At 37.3% G+C, this 15188-nt stretch overlaps 1 protein-coding gene across 11 annotated transcripts in view; it reads left to right on the forward strand.

The window, feature by feature from the left end:
* The first annotated feature begins 8274 nt into the window (after positions 1-8274).
* Positions 8275-15188, forward strand: part of CD2AP (CD2 associated protein) — a 192871-nt gene continuing 185957 nt past the window's right edge. For 3 of the 11 annotated variants that reach the window (XM_007484041.3, XM_056818366.1, XM_056818368.1), the window contains exon 1: positions 8280-8964. In XM_007484041.3, the coding sequence (XP_007484103.1) occupies positions 8961-8964 (4 nt within the window). In that variant the 5' untranslated portion in view covers positions 8280-8960. Of the gene's footprint in view, positions 8965-15188 lie in introns of all 11 variants that reach the window. The other 8 variants (XM_007484043.3, XM_056818372.1, XM_056818371.1 and 5 more) reach the window with 7 other exon arrangements.

Consider the following 15188-nt stretch of genomic DNA (forward strand, 5'->3'; position numbering starts at 1 on the left):
TAGGTTAACTATCCCCATTTCCTTATGTTGATCCTCTTATGATAGAGATTCAAGGTCCTTTGATATCGTTTTTTAAAACTCATTGAACATTTGTGATTATTTTATCTTATTTTGATTTTTGAGAACTTTCTGAGAATGAATGTGGTTGAAAAGATTCATAAGAAGTTCAAAATTCCTATGTATCATATGTCTTATTTTATACTGATATTTTGATGAATTTTGAAGTCTTTTTCTCCTGGATGGAAAGGAGCAGAATAATCTGAAATAAATAGTACGCCAAATAAGACCTGCCTTAAAGATAAAAGTGCTCCTGTATTGAAAAGTGTCAGAAGAGACTACAAAACTCATTTAATTTTGCTTATACGGGAGCTGAGAATCTGTTCTTGACTCTACAGTTTCTGTGTAGGCATGCGATAAATAATTACATAATAAAAACAACAACAATAACAAAAAAGAGTCCCAGGGTTTGGTAAATAGATGAGTCATTTAGTTAAGGTCAGTTTTTAATTAAACTGGGTTTTTTGGGTTTATTTTGAAAGCAGCAACCAGAAAATGCTAAGAGGTCATATGTCTTGTCACATCTCCTCAAGGTACAAGCAGAACAAGATTTTTCTTTAGAGCTCATCAGCCATAAGTTAAGGATGGCTGAATTTCAGCTTAATGACTATAGAAGTCATATATTGTGATTTATAATAGTTTCCTACATTTGTTTCCTATATAATGATTTTTAGAATTGAGATTATACTCTGATGTTGTTAGAATTTAAATGTCTAATATACCAGCCAAGCAAGTAAGATAACAATAAGAAAATAGTCTAGGAAGCTAAGTACTTAAGTACCATGAAATGAATTGAAAAGGATAAGTGAAACCCAAAGATGATAAAGAAATTAAAATTCCAGAATTGAGCTTTTAAAAATGGAAATATATTAGAGGAACATTTTTCCCCATTCCTTTTCAAGTTTATTTTATTTTTAAATTAATTAATTTAGAATATTTTCCCATGTTATATGATTTATGTTCTTTCCCCCTTCTTCTTTTCCTCCCCACTCCTGGAGCTGACATGCAATTGTTCAAAACCTACTTCCATTTTATTATTTGCAATAGAGTGAATATTTAAAGCCAAAATCCAAAATCATGTACCCATTGAATCATGTGATCAATCAATCATGTTTTTCTTCTGCTTTTCTACTCCTAAGAGGAACACTTAATTTTTTTGGTTTTGTTTTCAAAATTTGTATTTTTAAAATATTTTTCCATGTTTCCATGATTCATTTTCTTTCCCTCCCATATTCTCTCCCCACTCTCAGAACTGACAAGCAATTCCACTGGATTGTACAAATGTTATCACTTGATATTTTTGCTCTAGAGTGATTTTTTAAAAGCTGAAACCCCAAATCACATACACATGTATACATGTGATAAGTGATGAATTATTTTTCTTTTGCATTTCTAATCCTATAGTTTTTTCTCTCAGTGTGGTTAGCATTCTTTAAAATAAGTCCTTCAGGAATGGCTGGCTCATTGCATTGCTACTAGTAGCAAAATCCATTACATTGGATTGTTCCACAACGTTTTACTTTCTGTCCACAATGTTCTACTGCTTCTGCTCCTTTCACTCTGCATCAATTCCTAGAGGTCTTTCCAGTTCACATAGACATCCTCCAGTTCATCATTCCTTACAGCACAACAGCATTCCATCACCATCATATATCACAATTTGTTCAGTCATTCCCCAATCAAGGGACAACCCTTCATTTTCTATTTTTTTTTTGCTACCACAAAGAGTGTGGGTATGAATATTTTTGTACAAGTATTTTTCCTTATTATCTCTTTGGAGTACAAACCTAGTAGTGGTATTGCTGGATCAAAGAGTATGTATTCTTTTAAAGTCCTTTGTACATAATTCCATATTACCTTCCAGAATGGATGGATTAATTCACAACTCCATCAGCAATGCATTAGTATCCCTATTTTGTCACAACCTTGACAACAGTTATTATTTTCCTTTATGGTCATATTGGCAAATCTGCTAGGTGTGAGGTGGTACCTCAGAGTTGTTTTGATTTGCATTTCTCTAATTATAAGAGATTTAGAACATTTTTTCATGTTCATAGTTTTGATTTCTTTATCTGAAAAGTGTCTATTCATGTTCCTAAACCATTTGTCAATTGGAGAACAGCTTGATTTTTTGTGCAAATGACTTAGCTCCTTATAAATTTAAGAAAGGAGACTTCTGTCAGAAGTTTTTGTTATAAATTTTTTTTCCCAATTTGTTGCTTCCCTTCTAATTTTGGCTGCATTGATTTTGTTTGTATAGAAACTTTTTAATTTAATATAATCAAAAGTATTCATTTTATATTTTGTAGTGTTCTTTATCTCCTACTTGGTCTTAAACCCCTTCCTTTCCCATAGATCTGACAAGTATACTATTCTATGTAAACCTAATTTGTTTATGACTTCCTTCTTTATATTTAAGTCATTTACAACTGAGTTAATCTTGGTATAGGGTGTAAAAAGGTGGAGCTAAGATGGTGGCTTAGTAGCAGGAGTCTTCTGAATCTCCTTCCAACTGATCATTATAAGTGTCTCAAAAAGGACAGAAATCAAAATTGGACAAATAAAGGGGCTCTCCCACTGGATTCAGCCTTAAAGGTAGGCAGTGTTTGGGGATTTCCATGCAATAAGGGGTGAAAATGCACTTATAAAGGACAAGCTGATCAATCCTCCACCACGCCAGAGTCAGAGTGATGGCAAGATAATCTCTAAATTCTCGGGAGCTGGTTGAAAGCACCACAGACTTACTATCCCTGAGAGCAGTTAGTATAAGGCGACACTTGAGACCCAATGCTGAAGAGCACAGAGCCTGGATAGCAGAGCATGGAGCTTTGGCAGAAATAAGGCTGGACACAGCCAAGGCAGCAGAGGCTGGAAAGATAGCCTCAGGGCAAAAGGCTTTATAGTGTGATACACATTACCTGCCCTCACTCTGGCATCTGACTGGGAAGGGATGATACTACCAAGGCAAAGCCCTGTGAGATAGAAGCTAAGAAATAAATCAACATGCAGGAATCCTAACCCACTAATGAAAAAAGGAATAAGCAGCAGTAAAAAAAAAAAAAACCCTCCTGACCCTGGATAATTTTTATGGGGAAAAAGAGCAAAATATAGAAGCAACGGCGGAGAGCGACAAACAAATACATCCAAAATTTTCCCCAAAAATGGAAATTGGTCACAAGTTCTCAAGGAATTCAAAAAGGAGATCAAGAACCAAGTAAGAAAGATAGAAGAAAATGGGAAGAAAAGTGGGAAAAAAATTAAAGTAATACAAAAAGAAAATAACAGCTTAAAAGACAAAATTGCTCATATGGAAAAAGAGGCACAGGAATCAAATTAAATAATAAGCAAATTGGAGACCAGAATTGACCTGCTGGAAGTCATGAAAAGCAGGATAGACCAAACCAAAAAGGAAAATCAAAAGATCATAGCTGAAAATCAGTCTTTAAAGACTAGAATTAGGCAAGTAGAAGCTAATGATTTCACGAGACAGCAAGAATTAATAAAGCAAAATTGAAAGAATGACAAAATAGAAGGAAACTTGAACTATCTCATTGAAAAGACAACTGACCTGGAAAACAGATCGAGGAGAAACAATTTGAGAATTACTGGTCTACAGGAAAGCCTGGAATAAAATAAAAGCTATCATATCACATTTCAAAAAATTATCCAAGAAAATTGCCCCAATTTTCTTGAACAAGAGGGCAAAAAAATTGGCATAAGGTGTAAGATGTTGATTTAAACCTAATTTTCCCCGTTATGTCTTCCAATTCTCCCAGAAGTTTTTGTTAAATAGTAGGCAGAGGAACACTTTAAAAACAAAATTGTAAGGTTAATTTTATAATTAATTTTCAAATATGACCATTAGTTTGTTTAAAACTGTTTAAAAGGAAAGAAAATAGCTTTATTTTTTAATAGAGTAACATTTTGATTTAGATTAAAAAACTTTAATTAGAAAAGTAGGATGGATGTGACTTCTTTAGGCTACTGAAACACTTGGAGTGAATACACTTGTCCTTTGATGCCAAAGCAATAATGATCTGCAAAAGTATAATCTGTGGTATATTTTTCCCAGGGGGAATTCAATATGTAGACTTTCCCCCTCAAACATCTTAGCCTTGAAGATCACAAGCCTCTTCAATCCCTATTACTACTTCATTAAAAATCACAGCACCCTTCAACTCATCTTCTAGAACTGCTCTATATACATGGTTATAAGTTCAGAATAATAATGAATAAGAACAGAATCATAATGTACCTAACTAGCCTATAGGTCCTGCCCCAGAAGGGAATTCAAGTTGGGGTTGCCATCAGGGTAGGCCTTTATCATTCTGTGGGTCTCTCTTTCCTATAGAATCTCATCATCTCGCCTAAGACTTGTACTAGACCCCTGTGGGTTAGCATCCCTCTCAGAAAAAAAAACAAAGGTTCACATGCTTTGGAGCTTGATGAACAAGCAAACCCATTCTCATCAGACCACCCTCTACCTCTGGCTTCCCTGATTTCTTTCAAATCTGAGTTATAGCCCTACCTTCATCAAGAAGACTACCTTGGCCACTCTTAATGCCAGTGCCTTCCCTTTGTTATTTCATATGTGTGTGTGTGTGTGTATGCATACACACATACATATATAAAATCTCTCTCTCTCTTATCTACATATAGGCACCCCTTCCATATCATGGAGGTTAAAGGGGCAGCAGTGATCCAGTGATCTGGAAAATCCATGTAAAAATTTTTGGTTTTTGCTTTCCTTTCATAAATTTTGCCTTTTTATTTATTTTAACTTTAAAAAAGGAATTGTGTATATTTAAACTAACAAAATATCATTGATATTTTATATGTACATTTAATTTTGTTAATGAAACAATTAAGAATTTATAATCTTCAGAATTTTTTCTCCCATACAGAGAAGTCCACCCCTGGGTTAGTGACTCTTCAACCTTAGATCTGAGACTGACTAGATTCCTAGCTAAGAAAGTGAAAAAGCTTTTCAAACTCTGATAGCTCTCTAAGGGTAGGCCTACTTAGGAACATGAGTTCATAACTACAGCTTAGACTGGGATGCACATGGGTCCTCTTGGCATTTGTGAAAGCAGCAAGTGAGACTGCTTGGGAAAGAACTGGCTAAAGAGATCTAGAAAGCAGGATTTGGTTCAGGGTATCAGCAAAACAGAGAAAGTGTGTTGAAAGGGCAAGCAGTGTCCAGAAGGCTGAGTGTAAGGTTCTTCATTTAAAGATGAGGTAGGCAAAAACATTTGAAAATTTAGGTGAATTAGTTTTGGGTTCCAGAGTAGAAAGAATTTTTTCTTACTGGAATGTGTAATGGACAGGTTAAGAGACTGAATGGTGGTGCAGGACCAGCATTTTGAGGACAGGTTAAACTTTCCTAGCCCAAAGCCAGTGGGGTCAAGAGTGAGAAATCCCAAGAACGCAAGGGAAAAGGTAAGAGGAACATAAATTTAGAATTAAATGAAAACTAAGAAATTTCATTTCTGGAGCTCCTAAAATTTTTTTTTTTTGAGTCTTAAACCTTGTAGGTAGTACTGAGAAGGTAAGAGCCTAAGGAAGGGACAATTAGTAGTTAGATTATTAAAGACAGTCTATAGTGGACTTGCTAAGAGTGAGAATGACTTTTTTGTTAATTAAATAGATGACTCTTTACCACAGACCAAATTAGAAGAATGAGTCCTTAGAGGATGTAGCTAGTTTGAGGAAGATTTTGGTTTGTTCTGATATTACTATTGATCTTTTTATTTAGTAATACTAAAAACTGAAAGTATTCACTTGTTTTGCTAGAGCTGTGGAATTTCATCTTTTGTTTCACAATTACTAGCGTGAGGTCTTTTTTTGAGTTAGCAGAAACTCTGTTGTTTATTATCTCCAAACAGATTTTTGTATATTTAATAAATGTGTCTAGTGGACTGTACTAAAATATAAGAGTAGGTTGTTTTAATTCCATGATACTTAATAAATATTTGACAAATAAATGAAAGTACAGTGGGAAGATTATTTCATTCTTTCAATTGGTATTTATTATGTGAGCTCCTTGGGAATAGGGTTGTTTTATTCTCTGTATTTGTATCCAAATTCATACATTTGTATCCAAATGCAGCACAGGGACTGGAAGGCAGATGACAGGTATTTAATAAATGCTTCAATGATTGTCTACATATTTAGGTATTGAAAAATCTTTTTGCTCTTCCCAATTAATTTTCATCAAACTAAGTTTAGGGGGCTTAGGCAATTTTCATTTTAAGAGGAGGTGATAAGTAACTTCAGAAATAATAACGTGATTAAATGATTGAAAAAATAATGCTTACAGTCAAAGGTTAATGGAGCTGGTATTAATAATTAGCCAACAAAAAAAGAAACCTGAGTGACCTAATAACTATCTTTCTGCCTCTATGAAAGGCTACTGTGCTGATCACACAATGCCTTCACAACCTAGACTTGATTTACCTTTCAAGTCCTATGATACATTACTCTCCTTTAAGCACATTATAGTTTAGCCAAGCTAGACGCCCTAAATCCCATTTCCCTGTTTTTGCAGTGCTATCCAAGAGGCCTGGAATGGACTCTCTCTTTTTGTCTGCCTCTTGGAATTCCCTTGTTTCCTTCAAACTCAACTCAGATACCATCTTCTATACAAAACTTTATCTGATTCCCCAGAACTACAAGTGCTTCAAAAAACTATCTTGTATTTGTCACACATATAACACACACACACACACATATACATATATATATATATATACATATCCTTATATAAGCACATGCTGGCTCCTCTAATAGAATATAAACTCCTTGATGGAGGGACTAGTTTCTTTTATATCTTTGAATCGTTAGTACCTAGAGCATATGCGCCTGGCACATTTATTAAAATGGTTGTTTATTATTCACAATAATCATTTTCTTCCTGAGAGTTAAAACAAGATGACTGAATTCTGACTCCTGGGTTATTTTTATTATTAAGATAATCATATTAAATATCTCAATCAAGTACAACTTTAAATAAACCATAATCATCAATAAGCAACAATTAAGAACTCATTATGGGCTACACACTGTGCTAAGTATACTAGGGTTTTGAAAATCAAAACCACAACCCCTACCTTCAAGGAGCTCACCTACAAATGGAGACAATACAAAAACAACTAAGTACACAAGGGATACATAATGTGTAAATGAGAGGTAAATCTCTGAGGGAAGGAACCAACAGTCAGTTAGATTTAGGAGCTGGAAGTCAATAATGTTCTCTAATCTAACCCCTTCATTTTACAGACTGAAAATAGAAGTCATTCAAAACCAACTCCTTCATTTTACAGATGAGGGAACTCGGGCCCAGAAGTTGTGACTTGTCTAAGATTCTATATATATTTATGCACACGTCCATGATGCATATGCGTAATTTATGTACAAATATAAATATATAACACTGTACCTGGCATATGTTAGGCACTTAATAACTTAAGTTTATTGAGTTGAATCGACTATATGGCACAAGGTAAGGTTTTGAATGCAGGTCCTCTGACCCCAGATCCACTCCTCTAAAGTATTCTATTTTGAAGAGTAAAGTGGTTGGAAGAGAGAAGTCTGGGTCGCCTGGCATGAGGTTCCAATAATTTATTTTAAATGCTAAGAAAGCTTGGCTATTTAACCAATATCCCTCTGCTTTGTGCCCCACAGAGTTGAGTGTGTATCCTAACAAAATACTCGCCGGCTCCAGGTTTGGAGGAGGATCCCCTGGGCAGGAGCGGGGACTCCAAACGTTCTTAAGGGAGCCAGTCCAGCCTGTCTTGCACCCCAATTTTCTGCTCTCGCTTCCTTTGTAGGTCACCTTCGGTCGTGCAGTAGGAAAGCAATATCGCGAAACTGGGGCAAGGAAGGCTCAGTTTTCCTTCCCGCAGCAGCTCCCCCGGTGTAGGTCACACCACGTGGGGTGGGGTGGGAGAAACAATCCTGGCCTTCGTCACCATTCCCACCCCCTTTTCCCCCCGCAAAGCTCCGAGAACTTCCAGAGCAGAGCCCGGGCTGGGGAGGGGGCTTCCAGCCCAGGCGTCACTGATTGTCACGTCGCCCCCGCCCCTCCAATGGCCAACCTCCCTCCACGCTGCGTGTGGACCCTCCCCCCCACCTCGCGTACGTAACTCCGGAGTCTCGGGGACTTGACGTCACCTCACCTGGCAACTGCAGAGCGGGCGGTAGTAGCTACTGGGGAGGTGGGGCGGGGGTGGGGGTTTCGGGGCTACGGGGGGGAGAAAAAAAGACATCTCGCGAGACTTCCCCCAATTTCCATCAAGTCCCCGAGCCCCTTCTCCCGGTGGCCGCGTCCCTGCTCTCAAATCAGCGGAGCTCGAGCGCGCGCTCTCCTCTCCGCCGCATTTGGTGAGGGGAGGGGTTGGCTGACGCCGGCGGCGGCGGCGGCGGCCTCAAGCTTGGGACCGGCTAGCTCCCCACCTACCCGCCAGAGGGGGCCGGGAGTGGAGAAGGAGCTGGCTGGGTGGGGGGAGGGACGGCAGGGCGTTTGGTCGCCGCCGCCGCTGCCCCGGCTCAGGGTGTGGAATAGCAGGATCCACCACCACACCGCCACCACCAACACACCACCACCTCATCACACCACCGCTACTACCACTACTTCTACCACCATCACCACCACCTCCACCGCCGCCGCCGCCGCCGCTGCTGCTGCTGCTTCCTCCTCCTCTTCTTCCTCAGACGCTTGAACTGACTGGACCGGCTGGAAGGAGTTTCGGGCGGATGGACGCCCCGCCTCGCCCCGCCTGAGCCCCGGTACACCGCCCGCCCGCTAGGGCTGAAGCCCGGCTCTTGCTGCACGAGCAGTTACTACCCGAAGAAAAGAAGGAGGAGCTGCCGCTATCGGGCTTCTCCGCGCCGGAGCTCCCAGCATGGGTAAGACACCATCCTTGCTCTTCGCCCCGGAGTCTCCTTCCCTTCCTCCTCCTTGGGGACAGCGCAGTGGGGAGTGGGGGTGGGGGAGGACATGCTTCTCCGCTCCCCCAGAAGCAAAGCAGGCGAGGGGGAGGGTCGAGAGGAAAGAGTTATAACGCCCCCACCCCTTTTGACAATCTTTCTCCATTTCCTCCCGGCGTAGTTATAGGAATGAGGCCACCAGGCATCCCAGCCTCGACCCTGATTTGGGATAAGAAGGCCTTCCCCTTCCCCCTCCCCCACTGACCCCTCATTCTTTTTGGGAGAAGTATTCCAATAACTCTTTGGCTTTTCCCTCTTCATTACTCTCCTTGATCTTTCTGTTCACCACTAATCATGCTCCTCTTCTAGGAATTTTTGGTGTTAGAGATATGGCCTTGTTTCCTTTAAAACATTTTTTCTCCCTTCTACCCTTCTTGGAATCTAACCTTTTTCCCAGGCATATGGGGGCATAAGGGGGCGTTTGGAAAGCCTGAGCATAGTTATACGCTCCCCTCTCTCCCACCACCCAAATGAAACGAACCTCGAACCCTTTAAGGGTTATAGGAAGGAAAATTCTCTTCTTCCCCCGCCCTGCACCTACTATTCTCCACCCCTTTACCTCCTCCCTTCTTGGTCCACGTAGTATAGGGGAAGGCGATTGAAAAAACTCTCCAGAGAGCTTTCTCAGACCGTCATTTGAGATAACTTCTCTTAACAGTTTTAACTTGGGAGGTCGATTGAAAAAAGCCCTAACGAGATTTTTCCAGAGTGTCTCCTTTGAGACAATTTCATGAACAGAGCTAACTATTTGTTAGAACAGTGTTTTGTTTTGTTTTGTGGGTGTCTTGGCAGTTTGGTGAAGACCCTTTCACAGAATGTTTTAAAATGCTACGAGGAAAGTACATAGGATTACAAAGGAAATTATTAAAACTATATTGAAATAGTTATCTATACATTAAAACAAACAAACAAACAAAAAAAGACAAGTCAGGGACCCCAGAGTGTTTAAGAATCACAATTTTAGAAGATGTTTTGGGAAAATGTATGACTGAAAAAAATGTCCATTGTTTTTTAAAATTATACTTCTCTATATAGAAGTGATACGTGTACGACTTGAAGCCCCACGTGTTTACATCAGTTTTTTGACATAGTCTGTACTTGTTGGCAGTTAATCAGATATCCTCTTGAGGTTTTTGTTGGGGTTTGATGTGATTTAAATTTTGAACCTTTTGAGAAGAGATTTCCTGTTTGGAATTGAACTTCCTCACTAGAGAGAAAAAGTTCTAGTTCTAATGTGTTTTTCATAATACTTCAGTGTTTAGGCATCAGAATCCTGTATTTGGCAGGCTGGATAAGATTGCTCTTTTCTTTAAATAGCATTAAGTATTTGATGAGGAAAAAAACGTTTTATAAACAGTAAGAACAATCCATGTAACCAAAGTACCTTAGAAATTTTTAAGTTGGAAGAGAAGACTGTTCTTTTTTTGGGTGGGGGGGGGGCTATGATACAAAGTATAATAAATAATATAATAAATAAATAAGAAAATGATCACGAATAATTTGAGTCTTCAGTCTGAATGGAGTTAGGATTACACAGACTAAGCTGTTAAAAGTTAGGAAGAGATGTGTATGTTGCTTTTTGTTTTGAAAAGGTACAAAACAACAACAAATTTTCCTTTGTACTTGATAAAGATTTTGATCCAAATTAGTAAATTTTAGAGATGATGCATAATTTTACAAGAGCTAAGATTATAGTGGTGAATTGGCATCATCCACTTTCTTTTATAAGGTAGATTTTTGAAGCATAGCATTTACTTACTGACTTGTATCCCTGATTAGAAGTCTCCCTTTTTTATCTTCTCATTATGTTTTTGACTTTTTTTTTTACTTTAGAAACATAACTTTTACCATCAATCAAAACTTGAGGTCAAGCACTTAAAAAAAGCAATTTTGAAGGAAATTAAAAAAAATACCTGACTTCTTAAACCTAATCTACTGAATACAATTTAATTTTTAAACATGACTTAGAGCCTTATGCATTTAATTATTGTGTGGTGTTGACTAGGGCAGTAAATTGACTCTTAATTCCTTAGACTTTTCTCTATTTTTTGTTTTTGAATAGTTTTGCCATCCTCTTTTGCTTGACAACTTCTATTGCCACTGTTGCTGATTATAGGAGTACCCCAACCCCATTTCTCATTTGCTTTTAGCTTGGAAATTATATAACTTTTTTCTGAAGGTCTTTATTTAAATAATGTGCCAGGTAAGAAGAGTAAGTAGGCTTTGTTGTGAGGCCTGAGCAGGGCTTTCATGTGAGAATAAACCTTATGAAGTTCACAGAATTTATGAAATGTGTTGTAATTGTTTAGACGTTTTCAGTTTACTTCCATATACTTAATATTATTATGAATTGGTGAGATTGAAGAACTAAGATAATAGATAATGTGATACTGTATTGTGAATTTGACTGTTGGCATCAAAGAAAAAAAATCTTTTGAAGTTATAATAGAATGTGCCAAGTTTGAAGTTTTTGAAAATTCAAGCTCATTTTTGACCAGTTTACCCAGAAATGTACAATTATAATTTTGTGTTCCTCTATGAACTAAACTATTTAAGACTGTATCTGCCTTCTAACAATACTTGCATGACCTTGAACAAGTCTCCTAATTTCCTCTAGCTTTAGTTCCTCCTTCCTAAAATTTGGAGTTTGCACCTCTGACCTCCCTTTCCAGCTGGACATTTATGATGGCCATCATCCTTATGAAATTGTCTTGTCTTTGAAAACATTTAACTTAATGTAATTATCTTAGTTCATTAAAACATTAGTACTAAGATTTTAGCTTAAAATATTTTTAGTTTTTTTCATCTATTTTATAACTAAGATGCCAAAATCTTAAATTCTTACACATGCTAAAGTTGTTAGAGGTATTTTATTGCTGAATATCAAGTACTGGGTATGATCTTCCTTAATTCCCCCAAAGAATATCATAAATTTTCTGTTTGAATTTTTATCTATCAGTGGAAAACAGAATGTTTTTTTTGGTAGTAGAATACAGACTGTTGGATTCATGTGATTTTTTTTTAATAATGAAAAAGTTAATTTTGTTAAGTTAATTGAGAAATAAAGTGTAATACTCATGTCAGTGCATTTTTAGGCATTTTTGCTAAAAAAGCAAAAATTTTATTTAAAAATTTTATTTTGACAAAATAAAAAAGCTTGCAGAAAAGAGTACTAGAAAAATGGGAATTTTTGTTTTAAACTTGCTACCAGCTATAATATCTTGGAATAAATGAATAAAAAATCATTTAGTTTATATTATTTCTGTTATGGGCACCTCCATCTTTTTGTTATCTTATACTTATTTTCTAAGTTCTGTTGTACATATTCCCTGATTTTAGAGAGCAGAGTAAATCCTTCTTTGAGGAGAAGGACTCCAATTTTGTTTTTATACAATCTCTGAAGTTTTGCAGAAAAATATCTGTAAGACCTGTAGAAAGTAGATATTTAATAAGTGCTTTTTGATTAAGAAGCAGTAGGGAAGTCGAATTTTTGTAATAATGCCAAACTTTGAATTTTGAAATACATTACTCTGACCCAAATTACTATTATTTGAAATGGGATTGTACTAAAGTTTACCTTTAGAATTTAGTAAGTAAATTAATACCTTATTGGCTTGCATATACACAACCTGAGTTGGCAGTTACTTTTCACAGGACAAAATTTAAAATTGTAAAAATATTCTTTAGCATTTAAAACAAGTATTTTTAATCAAAGTTAAATCACAAAGTGCAAACAAATATTTTCACATTTGGAGGAAGATATGATGAGTGTTCCTAATAGACAACCTAAAACTCTCATTAAGCATGGAAGAAAGATAATTGTGAGGTATCTCACTTATGAGCTTCTCCCATGGGCCATCTATTTTCTTTGTAAATAATACTCAGATCTCTATATCTTGTATTAGCTTCTCTCTTGAGATTTAGTCTCCAATTTCCAATCGTCTCTTGAACATTTCTAAATGATTGGCCCACAAATATCTCAAACTTAAAATGTCCCAAATTAATTGTCTTTCCTTTGTATTCTCCCATCTTTTCAACTTTCCTATTACTGTAAGGGCACTATTCTAAATTATATTGGTATAATTTTTAGCTTTGATGTCATTCTTGACTCTTTTTGAGCTTATTTCATATATCCAGTCTCTTTTCAGGTCCTATTGTTTTTGTCTACACAACATCCTGTGTATACACATACCCCATCTCTCCACTCTCAAAGCCACCATCCTGGTTCAGTCTCTCATCACTTTATATCTGGATTGTTGCAAATGTTTTCAGATTGGCCTCCATATCTGAAGTCTCTTGAGAGTTCAGTCTGTCAGTGGTTTTCTTTGGTACAAAGGTCTGACCATGTCACTCCTCCACCTCCCCTTTACTTAGTAAATTTCTATGATATGTTTTTGATTTCAGGATTAAATGCTGTGTTTAGCCTTTAAAGCCCTCCAGTCGGTCAGTAAACCTTTATTAAACTGTCTACTAGGCTCTGTGCTTAGCACTGCAAATAAAGAGAAAAGTGGAAAGATGGTTCTTGTTCTTTAGGAACTTGTAATCCAGTGGGGAGAGACAACATATGTACAAGACAATCTATGTACAAGATAGGTTGGAAATAATCAATATAGGAAAAAACCTAGAATTGAGAGAGGTCAGGAGAGGGTTCTTGTAGAATATAGAATTTTAGCTGGGATTTGAAGGAAGCTAGTGGAGATAAAGAGGGAAGAGTATTTTATGAAGAACAGCAAGTAAAAAGCCCAGAGTTGGAAATGTAGGTCTTATTTAAAGAACAGCAAAAGTAGGCTCAGTATAATTGGTTGAGTATAAGATGGCTGGAAAGGAAGAAGGGTAGGTTATGAAGGGTTTTGAAAGCTAAACAGAGGATTATTAATTTTCTTCTGGAGGTGATAGAGAGCCATTGGATTTTTTATGGGGCGGGGGTGGATGGAAGGTTGACATGTTAAGACCTGCGGTTTGGTAGAATTGCTTTGATAACTGAGTGGACAGTGGGGTAGAGAAAGACCTGTAGACACACCTACTGGTAGGCTATTGCAATGATGTACACATGAGGTTATGAGGCCTAGCTGCAGCAGTGTGTCAGTAGAGAGAAAAGAGGGGGATTATATTGAGAGATGTGAAGGTAAAATTGAAAGACATTGGCAGCAGGTTGGAGATTGGGATGGGGTAGAGAGAATAAAGGAGTGAATCAAGAGTGACACTTGAATTGCAAACCAGGGTGACTGGGAAGGTGGTGTAAATAGTAAAATGGTTTGTCAGGCTGCAGAGACAAAGAAGGATGAGGATTGAGAAAAGGCCATTGGATTTGGCATTTAAAAGATCATTAGTAGGGCAGCTAGGTGGTTTAGTGGATTAGAGAGCCAGGCCTACATATGGCAAGTCTGGCTTCTAATACAGCCTCAGACACTTACAAGCCATGGCAAGTCAATTAACCCCAGATGTCCAACCTTTACTGCCCTCCTGCGTTTAAAAAACAAAAACAAAACTTGTTTAAGGAGGACATGTAGGCCATCCATATTTTCATTTGCTATCTGGTTACACTTCCATTTCCTTTCCCCTCACTCTTCTTAACTCTACAGTCTGGCTTCCTAATTCATTATATAATATACATCATTCAAAACATCATATAACAGAAATTACTCTCTCTGAAGTTAATAGTGAAATTTTCTAAAAGCAGTACTGCCCATTTTTCTCTTCAGTTGGACTTCATTGGCTATTTAAGGTGTCTGTCAAAGAGTACATCCTATAGCCTAAGAAATAGGGGTCAGGAGGTGATAATATCTGTTACAAGGTAGGCCCAAGCCACTCAGGTGAATTGGTAACACAATTTTTGAGAGCTTAGAACTGTCAGAAATCTTGTAGATTGGAGAGGAAAGCAGAGTGACATCTAGATGGATTTTATTAAGGTTTTTGAGGGTCTGGCATAATTTTTACAAATTAAAAGGTTAGGACCATTTGAAAGGTGGATGTATAGCTAAGACAAATTTGAAACATACTCAGAATATCAGAATAGGACAGGGTGGTTCAGGAAATTTTGTGAGTAGTTTCTTTAAATATTTTTTCTTTATTATGAAAAACACCAAAGAGCATGGAATACACAAAGAACAGAATAAAGGGATTATACATGAAACAACTTTTAC

This window comes from Monodelphis domestica, chromosome 2, assembly GCF_027887165.1.
Source record: "Monodelphis domestica isolate mMonDom1 chromosome 2, mMonDom1.pri, whole genome shotgun sequence".
NCBI lineage: Eukaryota > Metazoa > Chordata > Mammalia > Didelphimorphia > Didelphidae > Monodelphis > Monodelphis domestica.